Source organism: Canis lupus, chromosome 1 (genome assembly GCF_011100685.1).
Source record: "Canis lupus familiaris isolate Mischka breed German Shepherd chromosome 1, alternate assembly UU_Cfam_GSD_1.0, whole genome shotgun sequence".
NCBI lineage: Eukaryota > Metazoa > Chordata > Mammalia > Carnivora > Canidae > Canis > Canis lupus.
The window spans coordinates 62581553-62607640 of record NC_049222.1 but is presented as its reverse complement, the minus strand read 5'-3'; the positions used below and the strand labels follow the sequence as shown (position 1 = coordinate 62607640).

The 26088-nt window shown below is 38.6% G+C and overlaps 1 protein-coding gene across 10 annotated transcripts in view; it reads right to left on the bottom strand.

Annotated features, from left to right (window-relative positions):
• The window catches only part of PKIB (cAMP-dependent protein kinase inhibitor beta), an 89068-nt gene that overhangs the window by 17141 nt on the left and 45839 nt on the right, over positions 1-26088 (bottom strand). For 4 of the 10 annotated variants that reach the window (XM_038526689.1, XM_038526690.1, XM_038526691.1 and 1 more), the window contains one exon: positions 24868-24935. The exons of 2 other annotated variants lie outside the window; for them this stretch is intronic. Coding sequence is in view for 3 of the 8 variants with exons in the window: in XM_038526686.1 (XP_038382614.1) it covers positions 5884-6025 (142 nt within the window). In the remaining 5 variants the exon portion in view is untranslated. Of the gene's footprint in view, positions 1-5883; positions 6046-20651; positions 20729-24867; positions 24936-26088 lie in introns of all 10 variants that reach the window. 4 more of the 10 variants (XM_038526688.1, XM_038526686.1, XM_038526692.1 and 1 more) reach the window with 4 other exon arrangements.

Genomic DNA, 26088 nt, shown 5'->3' with positions numbered 1-26088 from the left:
AATAATAAATTCTGTTACTATATTTCTTTAATGTTACATAAGTTCATTAGAAAAAATGAATCTTCATGAAAATATGTCTAAAATATATTCAATAGGCATAATAAAAAAGTTCAAAACCAGTTATATATAATAATTTTCAAAATAGATGCACAGAAAAACATAAGGGAAATATCCAAAATTTTAACAGTGCTTTGTAAGTGCTGTTATTTTACATGATTTCTATTCTTTTCCTTGAACTTTGTGTTTTCTAAATTTCCTATGATGATTTTCATTATATGAAAAAAAGCATAAACATGTGTTGAGCATACATCATTTTAAATCACTTTAGTGAGATTCAGTGCATGTAATTCTGTACTGTCGGGCAGTCATTACTATCTTCATTTTAAAGGTTAGAAAACTGAGGATCATAAAAATACAATGATTTGGCTAAAGCAACGGAACTAGGGAGTAGTAGAGGCAAGACCAGAACCCATTTCATCTGACACCTCATTCGTTACTCCTATTACACCTCACCAAATATTTGTTGAAAAGACTCAGCTTTCATTCAGCCAACTGTTATTGAGCACCCTTATCCAGTGCAAAATTCTAAAGAAATAAGACCAAACACTGTAATTACCAAAGTAGGGGACACACACAGAATGCATAATGATGGTCTTTACTGTGAAAGAGTGTGTGACCTAATTGTACAGATGAAATACATGCACATTAAAGGGAATGTAAAAACAGAAGTCAACATCTGATATCTTCTAGTAAGTGGTACAAATGAAAAATGAAATATAAAAGGTAAAGAGCTACTGAATTTTGGGGTGACTGAGACTTCATAGAAGCTATGGAACACACATGGGGCCCTAATATTTGGGAGGGGGAGATTCATACAGATAGAAAAGACATTAAAAGGCTTACCAACCAAGGGAAATAATTTAATCTAACTCATGAAGTGAAAGTAAAAGGCAACCTCCAAGTAAAAGAAAAGGAAACATCTAGCTCTCACAGAATGTTAAGCCATATGGAGTTGGAAAAATTAGTTGAAGCATAGTCATCACTGGAACCCATATTGCAAAGAAAATGAATGCCATTAAAAGGAGATTGTGGAAGCTCCTGGGCGGCTCAGTTGGTTAAGCATCATACTCCTGATTTCAGCTCAAGTCGTGATCTCAGGGTGGTGAGTTCAAGCCGTGTGTTGGGCTCCGCACTCAGCAGGGTGTCTGCTTCTCTCTTTCTCTCCCTCTCTCCTTCTGACCCTAACCCCCCCACCTCCCATTCACATAGTGTCTCTCAAATAAATAAATAAATCTTTTTTTTTTTTTTAAAGGAGATTGTATTCCTTCCTCTGAACACTGGGGAATCATGAACATTTCTAAGTCACATAATAAAAGTGTACATAAGATGCATTGTCTGCAAATAGAGACTGATGTGAAGGAGTATTATTAAAAGGCTATTAAAAATGGAAGTTCTGTAAGCAAATCCACCATAAGAGTGATAAACTGACTACAAAATTTATATGTAAATGCAACAGGCCCAAGAATAGCATTTTATTTAAAAAGGAAGGAAAAAGGTAGAAAGACTTACAATGAAGACTCATAAAGCTTAAGGACTTAGGTCATTAGATATAAAGATTCGTTACAAAGTATTAGGTATTAAGCTAGTGTAGCATGCTAAAGGATTGATAGAATAAAACAGAGATTCCAGAAATAGGCACATATACATATGGGCCCTTGATTCGTGAAAAGGGCAAAGCTGGTGATGTGGTCATTGATCCATTGCTGGTGATCTTGGAGGATTCACAGAGAGGAAATGCCAGAAAAGTAGATATTGATATTGATACTGATATTGATATTGATGGGAAGATTGTTGATCATGGAAAAAAACAGGTGGGGCTTATAATAATTTGTGACAAAATTCTAAGATTATTAAATAAATTACTTCATGCTATAGTGTCTTCTCTCAGAATTTTGTATTTAAATATTGTCATACCAGTAAGTCGAAAGAAGAGTATGTAACCTCCATTTGATTTTAAGAATTAACAGCTATATTCACTCTCTCTCTCTAAACACACACACTATTTTTGTCAACCATTTGAAAGGAAGCTTCTGATACCATAACGTTTCACATCAAATATTTTAGCATGTATCTAAGGACCACATTTCTAAGGACCACATTTTTCTTTATATCCATAATACTACTGTATTTCCACAATGGTCTTTTTTTTTTTTTTTTTTTTGCACATTGCAATTCTGAGATAATTCTCCCTTTTCCCTAAAGCACAGCTTTTAGAAATTCCTTTTAGGAATTAGTGGTTTCTGTATGTCTGAAAAAATCTAATTTATCCTTAATCTTGAGACACTATTCTAGGTTGCCATTAAAAGGAGATTGTGGAAGTGCCTGGGTTGAAGGTTACCTTCTACAAGCACTTCACAATACTATCCTACTTTATTCCATTTTTGCTGTTAAAAGGTTTACTAAATATGAGCATTTTATGTGTCAACTAAATATGAGCATTTTATGTCAACTAAATATGAGCATTTTATGTGTCAACTGAGCTGCAGGGTGCCTAGTATTTGTTGAAACAATATTCTGGGTATGTCTGTGAGGGTGTTTCTGGAATTAACATTTGGATCGAGAGACTGAGTAAAGAAGATTGCCTTCCCCAATGTGGATGGTCATCGTCCGAACCACTGAAGGCCTGAGTATAATAAAAGACTGAGAAAGGAAGAATTTGCTCTCTCTGCCTGACTATCTTGGAGCTGGGGCATCAGCCTCTCTCCTGCCTTCAGACTCCTACTGGGACTGGAAAGTACGCTCTCGCTCTCTGCTTCTCAGGCCCTCAGACTTGAAAGGGAACTATCCAGCCTGCTGACTACAGATCGTGGAATTTCTCAATCTCCATAATAGCATGAGCCAATTACTTATAATAAATACATACCCTATTGGTTCTGTTATTCTAGAGAACCCTGACTAATACACTGATGGTATATCTGTCATCCTTGGTGTTTTGTGGAGTCTTTTTTTTTTTTCTGGTTTATTTTGAGGATTTCTCTCTTTGGGGTTCTGGAATGTCATACAAGGTGCCTAGGCACCTTTTTTTGTTTCTCCTTCCTGAGATTTGTTAGTATTCCTGAATTTGAGACTTGTAACAATTCTGGAAAATTCTCAGGTGGTATTTCATTGACTTTTACCTTTTATCCTTTATTATATCCTTGGGAATTCCAAATAGACACATGAGATAGACACTCTATTAACCATGTCTCTCAGCTTTTCATAGTTCCCATCTCTTTTGTTTCTCTATGCTGTATTCTGCATAATATATTCAGAACTATCTTCTTGTTCACTAGGTCTCTCATGTGTCTTATCTGCTACATAAACTACACATCAAGTTTTAGTTTATATTTACCATTTCTAGACAGTATGTTTTGCTCTTTTTCAAGTCTGCCTCACTGTATCACACAGTATTTTGTTCTTTGGGCATACATAACTTAAATATTTTCATTTATCCTATCAAAATATTAAGTCTATTTTTTAAAATTCTGCATGAATAATCCTAATATCTGAATTCTTTATACTTGATTATATTGTTTCTGTATAATCTATCTCATGGTGGCTCAGTTCCTTGCATGTTTTATGATTTTTTTATTGTAAACTTATATTTTTAAAAACTTTTTACTTCAAATTACTTGAGACCCTAATTAAAGTGTTCTTCTTTAGATAGGCTCTGAATTTGCCTCCACTGGGGCCTAGGAGCACTACCCAATTGATTAGCTTTAAATTCTCAGCAGGAAAATTTTCAGACTACAAAGTTGCAAACCTATATAAGGTTCCCCCTGTGGTAATAAATGATCAGGAAAATTTTCCCTCCCTTTCCACCCAAGTCAAGGACAAGACAGGCAAGTATCCTTACTGTCTTCCCTTGAAGGTTAGGGTTTTCCCACATTACCTTTCGACTCAGCATGTCACTCTTCATAGCCTAAGGCTTATGCTGAGGACTCAATTTGATATTTCAACTTGAGTGGTTCCTAAGTTTCTTTTCCTGTCCCCAGAACATGGCTTTTTAAAAACAGATATTGTGAATTACTGGGGAACTCAGTGAGTACACCACTCACAAGCCTTTAGATTTGTGATTTTTCATTGTTCAGGGCTTATGAAGCATTCTCTTATTTACCAACATAAGCATACATTTAAAAAACGTTTTGAAGAGGGGGCACCTGGGTGGCTCAGTTAGTTAAATGTCCAATTCTAGATTTTGGCTCAGGTCATGATCAGAGGGTCATGAGATTGAGCCCTGCAAATGGCATGGAACCTGCTTAAGATTCTCTCTCCTTCTCCCTCTGCTCTGCTCCCAATGTGTGTGCACGCTCTCTCTCTCTAAATTAATAAATAAAAGCTTACATTTTTTTTTGAAAATATATCCTACTTTGTAGAGTGTTGTGTACTAAGGTTTTCTAAAGGACATTAAGTCTTCTATTATTCCATAAAAGGAAGTTCTAGCTAAGTTTCAATAATTTTTTTAATAATGTTTACTAGCTTATTTCATGGTATAGTGGTGGAGACAAAGGGTTTTGTTTTATATTTTTTTAAAGTGATCTCTACATCCAACATGGCACTCAAACTCATAATCCTGAGATCAAGAATTGGATACTCTACTGACTGAGCCAGCCAGGCTCCCTTCAATGATTTCTTACTCAAGTAACAGCAAGATACTCATTTTACTTAGAAAACAAAACAAAACAAAAAAAGATATGCAATGATGTAAATATATTATTCTTTAACAGAACTTATTTTAACTCACAGATCCCCATTTTTCTTTCAGAGAAGAAAACAGTCTTCTGATTTCAAGTATAATCATTCACTTCCACATTAAAATTTATTCTCTCTGGGGTAAATTTCCAACCAATTCACAATCATACACAGAATTCATTTCTCCATGTGGTGTAAGGCCTAAAATTAAGGCTCAATATTATATGCTGCCCTTACATCTGGGAAAATTGAGAGGGCTTCAAATGGCCTAAATATGTTTCCCTCTTCCCACTCTGCTCTCATGGATAAGGTACCCTGGCCAAACAATCCTCCTTATCAAAGGGACCAGGCACAGTTCCTACTTATCCTTAAGTTGTGATTTTGCCAGCCTGTGGAATTATTCAAACCAGTCAATCATTTCATCTTGTAAGAACCAGGAGGCACCACGCACTCTTGTTACTACAAAGTATGCCTCCTATAGTCCCTTGGTTGTTCACTCTGTTCCTCAGTACCATCCCTATGAGGCCCTGCATGGCCTTCAGTATCCTTCTCCATGAGTTATAAATATGTATGACTAATAATTAGCTATCAATCTCACCTGTACAGTGTCAAGTGCTGTGTGCTTAGCCATCCCCAGGTCCCCAAGGCAGGAATCTCTCCCTTACCAATGGGGTGGATAAGAGGCAACAGAAACCACTGTGTCCCAAACCACATGATATGCTCCACTATGACTAAGGACACCTGGTCAGCCTTAATTCATTGCACTTGGTTAACTCAGCTGATTCTGTGATATGGTGAGGCTGCCTGAGATGGAACAGCTAATTTCTGGCAGGCTTGGGCCACATCCTGTGTGGTATTCTGTTGTCTTTGCCAGCCATTGCCATCCCTTCCCACCCTAAAACTCTCTTGCCCCCAAGATGAGAATTGTTATTTCACTGTACCCCAGTATAACCTGGTGATGTTGGGCTTAATCTGTTTGGCAGGTGGCCCCTGCTTACCAAGGATCAGCCTACATCACCGTGTCTGGCCTGGTGACTATCACCGGCTGCCTGAGGGAAGCTATACAGACATTGTTTGAACTGTGCACCTCCAGGACAGGCCCAGAGATAGATAGCCTCTTGTGAGGATTGTGGAAAGAAAGGAGATCACCACCCAGTAGAGAATTGAGCATGGCATCCCAGTTGTTGTTGTTCATGCAAGGGTAGTGACCTTGCTGGTTTCCTGTGCCGCTGCTTCCCTTGCCACTGTTGCTTGCGCTCTCCTGACCCTCAGGAGTATCGAGGTGCACATCCATCGTGGCCTGTGGCCCAGGGGCTGGTGAAAAAAAAAAAAGGTAGGGGGAGGAAGGAACATTGGTACTCAACTGCTCTCCCAAAACAAAACTCATAGCCAATGTACCTAGGCTTTGTTCAGTATTGCTGCCTACCAGCACACCAAAGGGCAAATCCTACAATTATTGGCTTTATGGTCTCCATACAAGCCATAGACAAAATGGCTTTATTGGACATGGACCTTGATCCCAGGAAGACTGGTATTTCCTGGATAAAAAGGCAACCCCCTACAAAGGAGGCTACCAAGCTTCTGAATGTTTCCCCATAAATATCCAAAATGTCTGTACTGCAGGTGATTTGTGCAGACAGAAACTGAAAGCTGCAATTTTATGTGCCTAAAAACCTAAAATATTCACGGGGAATTTAAACGGGGAGGATGGGGGGAGGAAGTACACGACAGAAGAGGTGAGGCCACAGCAGAGGAAGGTTTTTATCCATCAAGTCTGGTGGTAGGCCCACAACCCTTCCTGGTGCCACTCTGTTCTCCTTGTCTCTGATGCAACAAAGATTCTAATCCTCTACAACCCACCCATGGCACCCTTGTGGCACCATGAAGGGGTTAATTCAAACCATAAACTATTGCTACTGGGGAGACCCCCCAACCTGATCAGACTGATTTGAGGTTCTCTGGGGGAAGAAACTTATAAATATGGGAGGACTGGACAGCAGCATCCTCAACCAACAACAATTACAAGATAAATAAAAAAATAAAACAAAGAAATAATTCTGAATACAAGGAGAGAAAACCAATAAAAAACAACTTAAAACAGAGGTCCATAATTTGACCTAATTGGAAATCCAAAATTTACTAGAAAAATTTATATAGCAAAAAATAAAAGGACACTGATTGCTTGTGTGCCTTTACAATCTAAGTTCTGAGTTATTTTTTTTTAAAAGATTTACTTATTTATTTGAGGCAGGGGGGAGCAGAGGAAGATAATCTTTAAGTGGACTCCCCACTGAGTGTGGAGCCTGACCCAGGGCTAGATCCCATGACCCATGAGATCATGACCCAACCTGATACCAAGAGTTGGACACTTAACCAACTGAGTTACCCAGGCACCCCTGAATTAATTTTAATATCTGCAGAAATTCACCAATTGGTCTTAACCAAAACATGGTATCCCCCATAATCAAGGATTTACTTAAAGGGGTTGCTGAATATTAGGTAGAAGGCAAATAGGTATGACTCACTTTTAACTACAAGAACTTTTGTGTAGCTTAAATTCCCTATGGCTATAGCACTCATTGCCCTAAAATATCCCATAGTGGGCACAGACACTCTGACACCCCCCCCAAAAAAAATGAAAATGAAAATTAAGTTTTCAACACATACTGGTTTAACAAAATAAGAACCCATGACCCATGTCCCACTCCTCACTCTCCCCACCCCATTAAAATAGTTAACATGACTGAATGTAATTCAAACAAGGTCTTCAAGGATTAAAAACTTGTTATGTAACAGGTCATGAGTGAATCCTTCCCTAATCCCATTGCTATTCCATTTTACAGCCTTATTTGACCTGTTCCTTAAATCTCAAACACATGAATGGCGGCCTACAGGGGATTGCTACAATTGTAATGCCACGGTCCCATCCCATTAAGACCTCTACACCCAATAACCTAATTCCTGAAATCACTGACTCTATCCAATCAGCGACTGGTAAATATTTTGCTACTATAAATTTGGCTAATATCTTCTGTTCAATGCCTATTTCAAACAGACTCTCAGACAATTTGCCTTTACCACTGATGGGACACAATTCCCCTTTACAAGGAATAGCGATGGGATACTTCAACAGCCTCGCCATTGTACACAATCTTTATAGGCAAAATCTTAACTACACTAACTTTTCTCCAGGAGCACAGGTATGACATTATCTGTTTGACATACTCATGAAAGACACAAAATAGTCACAAAAGAGCTCATAAAAAGGGGATAAATCATTGTTCCACACATAGTGCAAGGCCTTGATGCATCCATTAAATCTCTGAAAGATACTTGATACTTGATACTTGACAGTTGCTCCAGCCCTGAAATTATCAAGAAAGGTTTTGGGGAGCCTGGGTGGCTCAGTTGGTCAAGCATCTGACTCCTGATTTTGGCTCAAGTCTCAGGGTCAAGAGATTGAGCATCTGGCTCTGTTGGAGTTCAGAACGGAGTCGGCTTGGGATTCTCTCTCCCTCTCTTCCTGCCCCTCCCCCTACTCATGCTCTGTAAGTAAGTAAATAAAATCTTAAAAAAAATTTAAAAAGAAATAGGTATTGATCATCTCAGCACTCATATGGTTCAGACAACTTCAACATCTTTAGTCTTTTCTTGGGTTTGGAAGGTAGCATATACTTCATTTACAAATTTCATTTAATGTCACTAATGTTATTTACAAATTAGCCCACTTTGAAGGGGGATCCCACCAATAAAAGGCTCTAACACTGTTTAAATTGAAATCAGCAAGCACTCCAGTTTGTGCCCTCAGAAGCTTCTTCACCACAGGGGCTTCAGCAATCATCTTTCATGGCTCCTGGAGTTTCTGGGCCACGTCTGCTGGCCATGAGTTGCCCATGGGCTTCTGAAGCCTTTCTTGGCTTGGTATTATATACCATTAGAGTGGCAATTACTGGCCATACAATGGACTTTTCTGGAAATACAGCTCTCATAAACCTTAAGCCTGTGACCCTTTGCAGCTGGCTAGCCATTACGCCTTCAGTTATTAAAGCAGCACCCCCAAAAGCTCAACATAGCTTCTGAGCCTTCTTTGTTACTGGATATAGTCAAACCTGGGACCCCTGATATAATCTACCTGCGGAAGGGGTGGCCTGTCCTGTCTTCAGTCTCTCAACAGATGCCACAGTGCTGGTGGAGGCCCATGCCTTCACCAGAGCCAACTACTTGGGGAGCCCGTTAGAATTAAATGAATGGCCGGCAATGGGAGTGCATACATTTTACTGATGATATCTCCACCATTATACATGATGGAACTCAGTGGAAAACTGCTGCTTTTATCCCTTAATCAGAATGTCTCTGATAAAATGAGAACCCAAGGGTCAGCAGGATTGGCATACTTCAGATAATAACAATTGGGCCCATCTGGACATTTTTGTACATTGCTTACAAGTTGCCCCCTTTGGGGTAAAGAACTCTGGGAATCACTTCACAAATACCCAAAATAAAAATCAAGGTAACCCATTTCTCTACATATATACACGAAGACTACAATATAAAGCTTCACTAGGATGTTCCTTATCCCCTTTGGAGTTCAAGATACACTAATAGTGACCAAGGCACTCATTTCACTGAGCAGAATGCACAATACTGGGATCTTGAAGAAAGCAATCAGTCAAACTTTCAGCTCCTTCATAGCCAGTCCTAGGCAGCAGGTTTGAGATGCCGAATGGGCTCCTCAAGTACTATTTAAGTCACAAAGTAAAAAACTCATGCCCACCCCTGAGGATATCCACTCCCTACACTAATGCCACACAGATTTCTGCTCTGACATGTGGTAAAAATACACCTCAGATGGCCTAATCACAAGTTCCTCTCCTCACACTGCCCTCATGGATAAGGTCCCTTTGCCAAACAGCGTTCCCTATCAAAGGGACCATGCGTAATTCCTGCTCATCCCTAAGTAGCAGGTTTCAGTTTCCTGACTGCCTGAAGGATTATCCAAACAAGCCAATCATATCCTCCCAGAGGAATCCAGAGGCGTGCCACCTTCTTAATACTACAAAGCCTGCCTCCCACAGCCTTGGTTGTTTACTCTGTTCCCAAGTACATTCCCTGTGTAGCCCTAAAGTGTCTTCCTGCCCATGACTATGAGTATATGTGACTAATAAACAGCTCTTGATCGCATCTGACCACATCTGTTCAGTGTCAGGTGTCACGGGTTTATCATCCCCACAATCCTCAGGTAGAAATCGTGAATAGGAGGTGACTAACACACCTACCACCAATCCCACTTTCCTTTCTCTCTTGAAAGGGAACCTCATAAACATACACAATGGAATATTACTAAGCCATCAGAAAGAATGAATACCTACCATTTGCTTCAACGTGGATGGAACTGAAGGGTATTATGCTGAGTGAAGTAAGTCAATCAAAGAAGGACAATCATCATATGGTTTCGCTCATACATGGAATATAAGAAATAGTGAAAGGGACTATAAGGGAAAGGAGGGGAAACTCAATGGGAGAAAAAATTAGAGAAGGAGAAAAACCATGAGAGACTCCTAACTCTGCGAAACAAAGGGTTGTGGAAGGGGAGGAGGGTGGGAGGTTGGGGCAACTGGGTGATCGGCACTGAGGAGGGCACTTGATGGGATGAGCACATATACATGAGTATATGGGTGTTATACTGTATGTTGCCAAATTGAATTTAAATAAAAAATTTTTTTAAAAAGAAAGGGAGGGATCCCTGGGTGGCACAGCAGTTTGGCGCCTGCCTTTGGCCCAGGGTGCGATCCTGGAGACCCAGGATCGAATCCCACATCGGGCTCCCGGTGCATGGAGCCTGCTTCTCCCTCTGCCTGTGTCTCTGCCTCTCTCTCTCTCTCTCTCTGTGACTATCATAAATAAATAAAAATAAAAAAAAAAGAATCTCTTTAAAAAATAAATAAATAAATAAATAAATAAATAAATAAATAAATAAATAAATAAATAAAAAGAAAGGGAGTCTTAGGTATAGGGAAGACAGGCATCAGGTGTGCAGATGTCCTGTGACCACGCTGACCGTGACGGAGTTACCACTTGTCCACTATTGTGCACTGAGATCCACTGCCATTGTCTCATGTATAACCAGAACCTCAGGTAGAAGTATACACATCTGCATCCTCTTTGTTCCAATCCTGGGGTATTTAGGGCCCATGGCCTATTTAAACTATCCTGTGCCTTTCTTGAGGTCATTTCAATCTTTCTCCTGCACCCCTCTGGGAGGGTCTGGGAACTTCCATGTGGCTCATCTGCTGAGGCACTTCTCCTCACCATTGTCTGTCTACCTTTCTAGGGTTCTACTAAATATGAAGCTTCTTTAAGATGCTATGTTTCCCTGAGAATTAAATCCTGTTCCATCTATACTTGGATTTCCTAACCTCATTCAAATTTCTATTGCTTAATTCCCCTCCAGCTCGACCCAGTGAACTGGGATCCTGGGCACCTTCCCAGAGACTCAGATAATACTAGGGGGGCCTCATCACATCTTGAATTCCTCTCTCACCAGCTACTGAATCATTCAATTCTCTTCTCAGAAGCAAAAAGTAACTTTTATGTTGTCATATACTCTTTCCCATTCTAAAGTCTGTTCCCAGTTCTCCAGTTATAGATAGCTTAAAAATCCTTTCTTTCAAAAGCAAGGTTATTTTCAGAAACAACTTTGACCTTTAAGACTATGGCTTTTTGCTGACATTTAAAAAAACTAATCAGGGGAGCCTGGGTGCTATGGTAGGTCAAGTCACCCACTCTTTGTTTGGCTCAGGTCATGATCTCAGGGTCGTGAGATGGAGCCCCAAGTCAAGATCTCACACCCAGCGTGGAGTCTACTTAGAATTCTCTCTCCCTCTCCTGCCCCTCCCACTTGTGGTTTGTCTCTCGAAAATAAATTAATAAATCTTTGAAAAAAACTAATCAGAAATTTAAGTGAACCTGTATTATTGCACAACAAACAATGTCTATAAAAAGCATCAAAGGAAGTGTAAAGGAGTGATTATTTTAAGTATCAGCCATACACATTTGAAACAGCTGCTCTTAATTGAGCCTTTACTTACCTAGGTATTGCTTTATAATGCCTTACTTTATTTAATCCTTCCCACAAATGTTAGAGATACAGGGTCAGGTGAGATAGGGTGAGAATTATATCCATAATTCAAATGAGGCAAACAAAATTGAATCTTCCAGATATTAGGAACTTGCTCTAAATTAGGATTTAAGCCGTTACATGTGATTCCAAAACATGGGTTAATCATTTCATTTTACTGCCTCCCTCCTAGAGTCACACCCTTAGAAGTTTAGGAGAGATTAGATAGTATAGAAATGTTCAGAATTATAAAGCTAGGGACCAAATGTCACCTAAAATTCACCTACTACACCATCTACCATACGTATGAATCACTTTATCAAGAATACTTTCTTGGGACACCTGGGTGGTTCAGTCGATGAGCATCTGCCTTCCACTCAGGTCCTGATCCTGGGGTCCTGGGATGGAGTCCTACATCAGGTTCCCAGTAGGGTGCCTGCTTCTCTCCCTCTGCCTATGTTTCTGACTCTCTCTGTGTGTCTCTGATGAATAAATTAATTAATTTAAAAAAAAGAATACTTTCTTGCTTTGAACTTCATATTTTCCATACTGGTGAACCAAACTCAGTACATTTTTCAAACACTTCGTCTAATATGAAAATTTTCATTGTTTTGAATCTTAAAAACAAAGATCATATGATTGCAATAATATGCACACTGAATAAAAATTTTTTGTTCTCTTTAGACTTCTAGTAACTATTATATGATATACATATATGGTATAATTACATGATTTGTGACCATACAGATTCAGAGATCTCAAAATTCCTTCACAGAGTAAGATGAAAGCAAATTTCCATTGCTGGTGGTATAATTCTCCATAAATTAATTACTGCTATTTTCAGGTTGTTAGTTTTACCTTCCAATTTTTCTTACATCACAATTAGCAGAATTCAATGAAAATAGTAAGAAGTCAATATAAACTTTTATTTAGAAACCGTAAGACTTTTTTTGGGGGGGGTGTAATTCTCGACTATTTATTTGTTTATTTTTCCTGAACTCTATTGTAGTTCTGGTTTGCATTTTGTGGAAAGATATTTTCTGATTATAAATGAGAGGAAGCTCCAAAGAATACAACAAAGGAAATCCACTATGAGATTTCCTAGGGGAGGGATGCCTGGGGGGGCTCAGCACTTAAGCAGCTGCCTTCAGTTCAAGGGGTGATCCTGGAGACCCGGGATCAAGTCCCACGTCGGGCTCCCTGCATGGAGCCTGCTTCTCCCTCTGCCTGTGTCCCTGCCTCTCTCTTTCTCTCTGTCTCTCATGAATAAATAAGTAAAATCTTACAAAAAAAAAAAAAGACCTCTTGGAGGCAATTCACTATTGACTGCAATGTATTTACCAGGCTTTTTAGTCATTTTTATAGAGTAAGAAAAATAATTATAACATTGTACTGTAAAATTCTGAACTTTCCCCTTGAAAGCTATAACTATGATTTGGTGACCTTCTCCAAGCTGCCCTAGCTGTGTACACTTTGGCTCGAATATCCTTCAGCTCAGTAGCTGCTAAATGATCAAGCACTCTGCTTCATCCATCTGCTCTAACAGGACCTCTTTGGAATTTTTTAATAAGCTTTGGATACTTTCTTTTTATAGCTTTGTCAACATAATCATAATGCATCCTGACACCAGGCAGTGTAAATTAATTCCTCTTCCGTCTTATGAGCCACTTCACAGAGAAGAACAAGATTTTTCACCTTAACTGTTGATTAAATAGCGGAAAGAAGACCAAAAAAATAGGTCTGTGGGAAAAATGTATCTCACTTATGCCAGGCTGGAAACTAAAAGTACATTTAAAGCAAATTAGCTCTTGCTAAGGTTTATTTGTTTGTTTTTAAGTCTTGATAGAAGAGAGGGAGAGAAATAGATAGGAAGAGAGGGGGCAAGGGTGGGTAAAAAGCCAATTTACCTAAAATTAATCTTAAGCCAGATAAACTAGAGATTCCAAAATTTGCCTGTTCATAAGGCTCACCTGGGTCGTCTGTTAACAATACAGACTAGAACCTCCAACTCAGTGTGTTTGACACCATGTACATTATAAGCACTCAAGGAGATTCACGTTGCCACACAAATTTGGAAATGACTGAATTGTCGTAAAGGTGTGAGGTCAGGTTCTCTAACAATACACTGAAAAAACCCCACAAACATAAGTCCATAAATTATTGGGCTTCCCTAACAGCATGTATCACCGAAAAGAATGACTGTTTTAGCAAAGTATACCAATGCATATGCATAGCCTGAGAGATCTATTCATCCAATTTCCAAGGTTATTACAAATTTTCCTGTAGTAGATTAAAAATGAAATACATCACAAAATTAACTTTTTCCAGAGCTGCTCTAATCAAGACATATACCGAGGGCCTTGGCTATATCAGCCACCCCCTAGGCTTTTTCACCGTTCACTCCAATAGTCGACCCTGAAGTCCACCACTAAACAAGTTTAATATTTTTTTCACAAAAAGTTCTGTGTGGGTGACTGTTTTACCCCTAGAAGATCACACCTCCTGGGAGACAAGAACAAATAGGTTCTACATGTGGACAGTGGATAGTAGTTGTTCAATGAATACCTTCCCATTGAACTCCACACATCGATCTGATTGTGCAATCCACATCATTTGTAGATCCTGTCTGAGCAAACAGGAAGCTTACGTCATCAAACCTGAAAATGCTCTGTTGGCATTTTAAACATTAGCTCATTTAAACCCTAGGCCTGGCAATATTTCTGAACCAAGAAAGACATTTCAAGTCAATCTGCCACACTGATCCATTTCACATCAGATATCTCATTGTTATCCCTCGACATTTGATTAAGGATGCTGAAGAATTTTAGTATAAAAAATTCCCCCAAATCCATCATAATTAAAATAACTGAAGAAAATACTAAAAAGCTGATTCATTTGTAATAATCTGAAAGTTAGTGTAATTATAGACAGTCCTGAAGATCTTCACTAGCAGGGAAAGCTGAGGAGGAAGGAAGTATGGAAACATGGATACACTGAATATAGCAGAAACAACTGCTCTCCACAGCTTATTTACCTGGGAAAGTCAGCCTGAGGGGTCAGAGCATTCTGGATGACATTGATCAAGATATTTCTGGATCTTGGGACACCCGGGTGGCTCAGTGGTTGAGCATCTGCCTTCAGCTCAGGGCATGATCCCAGAGTCCTAGGATCGAATCCCGCATAGGGCTTGCTGCTAGGACCCTACTTCTCCCTCTGCCTGTGTCTCTGCCTCTCTCTCTGCATCTCTCATGAATAAATAAATAAAATCTTTTTTTAAAAGATATTTCTGGGTCTTTCAAAGAGACCATAAAAAATAATGAACTAAGAAACAGGCAAGGTTGAAGAAGATCTCACTTAATTCAACTAATATTTGGAGACATTAATTTATAGATGTGCATCTTCAGAATAAAAATATCAGAAAATATTTTGAAAGGTGATCAATGTAAAACAGCTGCTTGTAAGAGGACAAATGCTGAGAATGAATATATGAAAGCAGTGACGTAAGGGAAACAAGCATTACACGATCATATCAGAGAATATGTATTTATTTTTAAAGACTGTTTTTTTTGAGAGAGAGAGAGAAGGAGAGACAGAGGGAGAAGCAGACTCCTGCTGAGCAGAGAGTCCAACTTGGGGCTTGATCCCTGGACCCTGAGATCATGACCTGAGCCAAAGGCAGACTTAACCAACTAAGCCACCCAGGCTCCCCTACATCAGAACACATTTAGAGCACAATTTCATTACATAATCAGTATAGCCTCTGGTCAACTGCAAACTCTCCCAGACCAACAGCTTTGCCCCCTTCACAGTCTTCCCTCCTCAATTTTCTCTTGTTTTCCCCACCCCACTCCTGCTGTAGACCTTTCAGTGTCCTCTTCCTCTTCATCCTATTCAGATCAGCTCTTGGCAAATATTTGCTTAATTAGTTCACAGAATTATATTGTATGTGAGGTTCCCTAAAGAAAAAATCCAGACAAGGTCTTAGACCAAAGAAGCCCATCGTTAATGGTGGCACTTGTGCAAATTAGCTAACAGAAGTGTTATTTGAGAAAGATGGTGTGTGTGTGTGTGTATGTGTGTGTAAGACTTTCCTGAATTGTCAGTATTTTATCTTCTGCCTATGTTTAAGGTTGGGGCAGGGAGGTAGCAGTCACATCTGTGTGTTTAGCACCACCAAGTATATAACATTGGGCAGATTCCTCAACCTCTTTGAGCCTCAGTTTCCCTTGACCCTGTCTTGTTATGTTTCCTCAATGACTACGTCCCTTTGTTTTCCATTTGCAGTGTAGGCAGGAGAACCTAGACTTTTAGTTTTCTCTCTGGTAATGAAGTAACTTTTAGCTGTCACCTCTTTCACTCCTTTTACCTTCCTACAAATCTGCTTTAACCCACCTAAACTTTCCACTCATAAAAAACAGCCAGAAACTAACAAGAAAAGTAGTCATTAAAGTATATTCTAATTATAAGCATTTATAAGGCAAGTTGTTTCACTTTTAAGACCTATGGACTAGATGCATTTGTTGCAATAACCTCAAAACCTAAAATTTTTTGAGCTAGATGGGTAAATTTTACTAAAAATATATCTTACTTGCACTAAAAAGTGAGTTTAAAGAAAAACTAACCAGTATGTACATGATAGCTCTTGTTTTATTTGAATGAAGAATGTAGACTTGTGCAAGTCACTCTTGTGTCACCAGGAGACTGTTCCTGGGTCTTTTAGTCTCAGAAAAGATGACTCTTTAGTTCTAAGCTACATACTCCACCTTGGAGTACTAAGGTTTCTAAACACTATGAAGCCTTGCATGTTGGGAATGGCAGGACAGTGATAAAAATCATACATTACATTGTATGGAGAGAGCAACATCCTGGCATTTTCAGAAACCCCTATTAGGAAATAATGAAAACAATACAAATGTTCATGGGTTGTTGTTTTTTTTTTTTCTTATCTACGTGTGTGTGACCTTCCCCAGCAAATCATCCATGAATCATGGAGGGAAAGCAGAGTTGCTTATCTTCTGTTAACTTAAATAGTCTTCATATTTTAAAATATTAATTGCCAAAATTAAAATTCAAAACTTGTTTCCCAGTAAATTCTAAATCTATAGTCTGAAATATCATGTTTCTTTGATGTACTTTTAATTTAAGCTAGCCCATTCATAACATAATATTTTCATTGTGTATTTTTTTTTTTTACAGGCATCTATTCAACTGAGGCCAAGTTGAGCGGCCATTTCACCTCTAGTTAATGCATGCAGTAAACTCTTTGGAGTCTAAGAATCTTCTTTCTCTTTTAATACTTTCTGTAACTTGCCTCAAGATTTATCTAGGGAACATACACTGAGATATTCTCATCTCTATTTCTCATATACATAGCAGTAATTATAGCTGTAAATAGAATGTTCAGTCTTTTTAATAGCATATTTTTAAAATATCTGTATTCTGACAAAGTCTCTCTCTTTAATTTATTTTAATGCTAACTCTCATTTCTTAAATTAAGGAGAGTGATGGAAACATAGGATTCAATTCGTAATTCTATCACCATCTATAACCGGGGGGCAAGTGACTAATTTTTCATAACACATTTTTAATGACCTGTGAAGTTCAGTGGCTGGGTGAAAATTAATAAGTATGTTTTCTGCTTTTAAGGATATGTGGAAATATTTCAATAGGCTAATTTAAAAAATCGAGATGTAACATTTTCCACAAGACACTCAAATGTCTGATTTTGATCACAGCATACCTAATCCAATTTTTTTTCTTATTTTACAATTCATAGAATTGATGCAAAGCCAAACTAATCAATGCTACTGAAGACAGTCAAGAGAAGAACAAAACAATTGACATTCCATAAGTGACTTGGGGATATCTGAGAGTTTTGGAGCTAGAAGGAGCTTTGGTTATCAGCAAATTAACAAACAAAAATTATATTAACAAAACAATCCTGATTCCAAACACGAGGAAAAGAAGACCAGATTGCTGGTATGGCGAGATTTTATTAATTTCAGAGTTGAGTCTAGACAGCATGTCACTGAACACCTGGACCAGCATTTATCCTACTACAATAATGATGATTTCTAATTTTTTCAAGTATAAAACCATTTTTAAACATTAGATCACCTGTGGACATGGTGGATGTTAATCTGCAATAGGAAAAGGCAAGCCTTTGGGTATGTGTGGGAGAGGAAGTTAGACCTTTTGCTACCCCATTCTATGAAGGCCAGACCTTTATGTTACTTAGGAGAAGGTTTCTTATTGTAAGTCTATTAGGGAAAGACATGTCCTATCTTGACCTTGTGCCATGCTTAGACATCAATCCATGTTCTTCTAAGGCTTTGTGAAAAGGATCATTCATCCCTCTGACTGGAAAGCCCTCTTGCTTGGAAGTAGATTGTTGGGGTAGAGGAGGCTCATTAAATGATAATCCTACCTTGGAATGATGATATTTAGACAATAACAGTTACTTACTATTGTAATTTTAACGTTGTATTCTTTAGGGTCTGAATTGCATAATAACGTCCAGGATATAAAATCATAACATGTACTAATTTCTATATGTTCAGGAGAAGGATTCTAGCCTAGAGTCCAGGGAGGCAGGACAATATTGAAGCAACTCTGCCTGTGGAAGAAGGGTAGACACTTGAAACAAGGCTGGACAATAAGGACAGAGCCAACCAGTAGGGACCCCCATGAATGGACATAATTAATGGACTCTAGTAGTAATGATGTTGAATATCTAATGCTATGTTTCCTATTTCTGCACTATAATTCCCTCACATTATCCTCCAGTCTCAGGTAAAGTTTACTATGCACTGCAACCATCTTAATGATATCTCTGCTTTGGGCAACAGAGAGGACGCTGAGGACAATCCGAGTCTGATTTCAACCAGAAAGAGTTGCAGTAGCATCAAAAAGTCGTAGAAAACAGAGAAAGTGGTGAGCAGAGAAACCAGAGCATCAGATGAGAAAAGTAACAGGTAACACTCAGGATGGAGTCCTGGAATCTGAAGAATCTCAGAAATACTAGGTGTGGGGGGAAAAAAAGTTTGTACAGCCCATAGAATGGGAAATACAACTAGTTCACTGAGGTTTGATGCAAGATGATGCCTCAAGGTTGAAGAACCTACATCTTTTAGATATCTGACTGAGAAAATATACACCAGGTGAAAAGGTACTATGAAATAAATATTTCAAAGCAGCTAATTCTCATTTTTATAACAATCTATATACATTTGGAAAATGTTAATATATATATGACATATGACAGTGTTTATTTAGACACAGATACATATATGGCTTGTGGACTCCTCTAATAATTCTATAGAATCCTAGGAGATCGAGATCCCCATGTTGGTAAAGGCTGGACTAGATCATAAATTGTCACCCTAGTGGCCAAAAAAACTGCCTCCTGGAACTTTCATCTCTAATATGTAAGCCTTCTTCCACCCATCTTCAATTTGCTCCTTCTTCGATGTAGAATTACAGGCTATTCAAGATAAAGAACTTTGTTGAGTGCTCATGTAATCTAATCCCTACAGTTGGCCCTTTAAGATTGAAAGGCTAGGTAACCATAGTCAATGTTCACAGACAATTCTAAGAGGTCTCAGCAATATATCCATAGAATAGATTGCAAAGTTGCAAAGATCTCTTATGCTATATTCTATCCTAATCCATCTCAATCATGTGTTCAGTCCAGAGTCCTGATAGCCTATTTTGAGCACTGAAAGCCCACCACTACTTGAGGGCTAAGGGCTGGCACATTAGTGGCATTCTACACTAGGCCTTATCCAAGCCTCATTTGTTAGACTATGATAGTCACATGACAGAGAATCATTCTGAGTGAAAAAAACAAAATATCACTCATGAAAATTCCAAATTATCTTCAGCAAGGCTGAGATGGAAAAGTATCATTTAATTAGCAAGTACAATAAAGATGTGACATTTACAAACTAATTATAACACATTTCCATTCTTCATTGGTACACTGAATGATGATATATCGTTCTTTTATAGTTGCCATTTCCAAGTTTTAATTGCTTTGGTTTAATTGGTTTAATCCAAAAAATGTCAATTCAGTAATTACCACTATGCTGTTAGAATTAGCTTCATTTATCATGTGAAAGAAAATCGACTTCAGAAAGGGAAAAACAACTATAATATAGTACCAGGGGAAATACTATATCATCAAGATATTAAATAACAATGTTGTACATAACTGAAACTAAGTTTATTTTATGGGAATAAAGAAAATATTTTTTTTCAATTCTAAATAATAATATACCAAAGAAATAATCAAATATAACTTAGCTAATCCAGGATTGCATTCATTCTTTTATAAATTTATTAATTGACTTGGAAACTATCTATTGAGTGCCAATTATATGCCTGGCAAAACAGTTATATAACTACTTTCATGGAATCTAATGGGTGAGAAAAAACTAATGAACACAAATCCACGTATAAATACAAATTGTGGTCTTAGATGAAAAAACAAACTGTGGTTTGTTTTGTGAGTCTATCAGAACCTGATTCATTGACAACATAAGCTGAGATATGAAGAAAAGAAGCTAGCTGGTTGATATAGAGGCAGAAGAGTATTTCATGCAGAGGAGAAGAACACAGCACAGGAAACGAGTGAAGGCCAGTGTGGCCTAAGCACAGAGAAGAAGGTGGAAAGTGGCACAAGACGAAGTGGGTCAGTTAACAGGGGCTACATCATTGAGGCATGTTAAGGGTTTGTTCCATCCTAACAGCAATAGATAGTCATTGACATTTTTGAAGCAATAGCACAATGATTAAAACTGACCTTTAAAAGATCACTTTGGTGGCAGCAGATGGAGCAGACTGGGAAAGAAGAGTGGATTCAGAAGAGTTTGGAGACAACTGCAGTATTCCAGGTGAGAGATAATGATCAGTTAGAAGGTAGAGTTTATGCCTTCAATCTAACAATCCATGAAGTCTAAAGTTATTTGTGTTCTACAAGTGACCTATTTTCACGGAATACACGTATCAGATTCAAAGGGAAAGGGGAGTGATAAAATAGAAGGTGCACATGCTTTAGAATGAAATGAACCTGGTTTAGCTCTGATCTGAACTTTTAGCTCCACTACTTATTATCTAAGGGACAAGGCATTAAGCTCTCTGAGCTTCAGCTTTCACATCTTTTGAGCACATAATCCTATCTCCAACAGCTGAGAAGACTAAGTGTGACAATGTGTGTGATATTCTCAGCATGTGGAAGGCCAGTGAGTATGAAGAGCCCCAGGACTGATCGGCTAGTTTCATCCCCTCATGTTAGAGATTCTCGAATTCCTTTTGAAATCTGTTCCTCCTCCTGAGTTTCTTTCTCCATGAACAGCACTAATATCCATCCAGTTGCACAAGTCAGAGGCCCAGCAGGCATCCTTTCCCTCACCTCCATGACCATCAAGGCATATAAACTCTATTCTCTAAATAGCTCTTTAATTGATGGACCAACTGTTCTGGGCTCAATCTCTTTCACTAACCTAGTTAAGGTCACCAGCATCTCCAAATTGGATTATCCCCTTCACTGATGATCAGTTTTGTTTTTCTCTTCCATTCTTTATGCTAGCCATGCAAATCTTATTGTCTCAGCTCTTCAACCATTCTCCTTAAGCCAAGAAAAAGTCATCTATTTCCTTAGCATGACTAACAACACCCTGCACGATCTACGTTCTGCTTACATCCCAGCCTTGCCTCTTGGTTCTCCTCCTTTGTGGTCCAGTGGCTGAAAGAAACTGCTCCCTACTCAGGACTTGTAGCTCCCAGAAATACTCCCTTCACTGATGGACGAGCTCCTCCTAGCTGGAGCATTCTTCTTCCAAAGCTTCTCTCCACTCGATTAATACCTACTGAAAAACTGAGGCTTTGGCTTAAATAGCACTTTGTCTGGGAGGCACTTTTCCTCCACCTGACTGTCTACCAAGACTATACAACAGCCTACAACTTGAACTTCATTATTTGAATGAATTGAGTTGAGCACTCAAGTGGGGCCTGAAGAGTCTCACTGGACTGGTGCAAGTAACATAGGTTGGAGTTGGTAGTATGAGCAGAAGACCTAGGTCTGCTACAGGCTGTAGTGTCCCTTTCCCACCATCATGCCAACACCCACCTTGTTAATCTCTGATTTCATTAGCTCTCTTCCTTAAGCCCTGGAAACATTCTCTTCATGTGGCTGCAAAATGTTGCATATTTATCCTGTGGGTAACGATTTTTTTCACTCAAAAACAGACCACTGTCACTTCCTCTCCCAAGATTCTTGGGAGTAGTAGCCGTGGCTGCTGTAACACTCTGAAGCAGTCCTGCAGATTTTTTATACTGATCTCTCTCCCCATGATAATGTAAACTCTTTTGGAACTAGGACCAAGCTAGCTTCATTTTACATCTCTGGTGCCCGAGACAGTTCTTGAGACACAGTAGTACTAGAAAATGATGCAAGAGTAAAATGACAGACTAAAGCAATGATGTCTCTGCCATCTAGAGATAGAGAGTTGGAGAAAAAGCAGATGGCTCTGGCTAAGATAAAGAATCAGGAAGGCAACTGAGAAGATTGTGTCACTGCCAGAACAGGCCGCCTCTCCTGGGGAGTCCTTCAGGCCCTCCCTGGCCTTCTTGCCTCTTTGTTATTCAGGATAGAGAATTGGAGATGGAAAGGAAAAAGCTGTCACTTTCAGACAGCTGAACAGTTAGGTAGGAAGGCTGGCTCATACAGATTTTCTATGCCTCCTGGGAAGCCTACAGCCAGCTCTGGGGTAGCTGATTTCACAGGCTGCACATTATTGAAATGACAGCATCACAGTCAACCAACTGCAGTGGAAATGGAACTGAGGTGAGCATAGAAATCCAAGTGTTAGTTCTGATCTTGCCCTATGGCCTTCAGCAGACCTCTGAGCCTAGTTTTCCTCCTCTGTGAAACAAAGGGTTTAAACTAGGTAGTCTCCAACAGTCCTTTCTCATTGGGGGCTCCACAATTTGTGGATTTGCCTTGATTTACTTAAAGCAGCTACACAACCAAAGTAGAGAAGACTGTTAATCTGGTTAATGTACACAAATACAGACATCCTACTTCATCTCTTCACTCCTGGAACTTGAACTGGACTAGCTGAAGCACCGTCCCATAATGGTATCCCGTCATCTCCATATAGTAAGCACGCTATAAGCTTTATCAATAGAAAGTTAAGAGATATGGTGAGGCTGTAAAGCAGTGGTTTGCAAAACCAAAATCAGCATGGAAAATTGTTTGAAACACAACTTCCAAAGCCTTGTTCCAGACCTGCCAAATTGGAATCTCCAAGATGGAGCCCTACAAATATGTTTTTTTTTTTTTTTTTTTTTAGAAAGCTCCCATGTGATTTGATAAATCAACTACTTCAAGGCTCATTTTTAAAAGAAAAATTTGTGTTTCTCAAAGGGTAGCCTGTGGATCATGTTCATGTGAATTATCTGAGATGCTTGTTAAAAATATCTGGGAATGTGGCCAAAAATCTCCTTTCTCACCATTCTTTCAGTGACTTTATAAATAGTTTATATACACGGACAAATGAAATCATTCTGTGGGCAAAACCTCAAAGCCTATGAAATAATATAGAAGAGATAGGAAATTATGATTGCAGTATAGGTTTATTTCAGTATTATTATTCATATCATATTGTTTCATCATTTCATTTAATCCCCATACAAGCCTACAATATAAGCATTTTTAATTTCATTTTACTGATAAATTAAACCATTAGAGAATTCAGGTAACTGGCTCACACACGCAAGATTCACAATATGGATACATTGGAACTAAAAATTAATGTCATGTAGCTAGGAAACCACCTATATTGTGACAGAATGTATAATTAAGATTTTAGTACACCTTTTAATTAAACAATTTGCTGAGATCTTATCTGATGAAGCAAGCTAGAAATATGTCTCAGTTCCTATTGGTTGGTTTTATTAGCCACTACACCAATGTTAATGTCATTATACTAATCATAGATTACCCAAGATAAAATGACTATTAACTACTAAGCAACAGTGTTTCAGGGATGTCCTAGAGCCATAAAATGATCCAGGGTAGTCATCATTTCTAGTCAACAACCTTCAAACACAAATATTTAGTGTCGAGAAGCCTAGAAGTATGCTACGGTTTTACCCACCTAATGAAGAACCCACCCGGCTCCAGACCTTGGTTACCTGAATGATTCATTAATCTGTGTGGGCCCTAGACTCTGTATGACAACTATCTGCCTTAGTGCTAGAACAGGACTACATTAGATTTCAAATAACTTTCAGGGAATAAAGTATTAAATGCTGTTGCTACAGACATTTTTAGGACAAAGCTTTTTTTTTTTTTTTCTTTTTCCTCATTGAGTCTTCTCAATTTATTTAATAAAATACTTGCTTGTGAAAAGATGTGTTTGTCTTGACCTCTTGCTAAACTGAAGCAGAAAGGGTCTCCCTGATTCCCCGTTTGGGGATTTAGCACTGTAACGGGCATTTCAAAAATATGATAAAACCGACTGAACCTTAGCTATTATGAGACCTAGCTTTGATTTTGTTAAAAAAAAAAAATTCACTGAAAGTGTAAATAGAAAATACAAAGTCACCCAAAGCCATGTAGCTTTTAACAGAATACAAATTCTTCCCCTTCCTGTGTTCACACCCTACCCTTTTCCTCTTCCTTCCTATTGATGTTACAGGCTTTCTGAAATATGCGGACACACAGATATTTCCAAAAAGAGGAAAAAGTAATGAAAATGACGTCAACAAAGAGAAACTGCCAAAAAATAAGTCAAACATTCACTGGCTGTAGATAGATTTGATGAAGGTTTTCTGACTGAGGTGTCAGTTTCTTTTGCTTTTTGAGAGGTGATTTTCTGTGTGCTTCACTCTCATTCAAATTTTGCATGCCAACTCAGATTGTATAGCTATATCCTGTCAAGTGTTCTGAAGGAGCTGGTTCTTCCACAAAATGAATATCTAATTTTCTACATAAAGAAGAAAAGGATACTTACAAGTTTCTGATTAAAATATGCTGTTATTTCAAAGAGGTTTAGGAAGAAACTCTGATAAACTTTCTTTCCTGTAAATTAATAAGAAAAAGCTATTAAGAAAGGAAAAGGAATAAATTCAGTTAGATTAACAAATTTTAATCATTTTGTTTTTATAGAGTTACAACTGGTAAACACCATGACTTGGCTTTCTTGAGAAAAGCAGGACCTCCTATTCTACAATAAAATTTTCTGTTAAGGTGCTCAATGGGGAGTCTACTCAGCAGGGAGTCTGTTCAAGGTTCCCTCTCTGCCCATCCCCCCTTTCTCTGGAATAAATAAATAAATAAATCCTTAAGTTATTTTTTAAAAAAGAGTATTTATTTGCTTACTTGAGAGAGAGAGAGAGAGAGAACATGAGCATGAACAGTGGGGAGGAACAGAGGGAGAGGGAGAAGCAGATAACCCACTGAACAGAAAGCACCAATTGGGGGCTTGATCCCAGAACCCTGAGATCATGATCCAAGCTGAAGGCTGACACTTAACTGACTGAGCCACTTAGACACCCCTAAATAAATCTTTTTTAAAAAATAAAAAAATAAAAAAATAAAAATAAAATTTCTGTTAAAAGTCAAAAGGGCTTCATTTCAAATAACAGGTGTTAGTGCCAAGGATTGCCAGCTACCAAATGCAGTGGATAATTACTACATCAGTGCTATTAGGGATTAATGTCAGGTTGAGAAAGCCATCGTCTATACGTGACTGTCCATCACGGCAATACTTGTAACCATAGAAAAATTACTGTAAGAAAATACTTGGCATGACTACACCTCTGGGAAATTGTAAAAACTTGTTATGCTTTTGGAATGACTGTAGAATTTTTTTTATCTTTATGTCCCTGAGGCATTGTGCCAATATTCCCACTACCCAAATGGGGACCATCTGGATAGAATCTAACCATCTTGCTCCTGGAAACAAAGGTAAACCATGTGCATATAATTCCTGTTCACGGAATGGGCCCCATATCTCTGAACCATCAGTATTCACATTGGTTTGGAAAGCAAGAGGGCGCTTTGCAAATTCCCTCCACCACATTCCCCCTACCCTCAGCCGGCCTGCCATTTACTCTCCTGGGCCTATTGCAACAACATCCTAAATAACTCTTCTTGTACACATTCTTGCTTCCTGCAACCCCATTCTTTACTCAGATGTCAGATGGAATTATTTCAAAGTAAATGTGCCCAT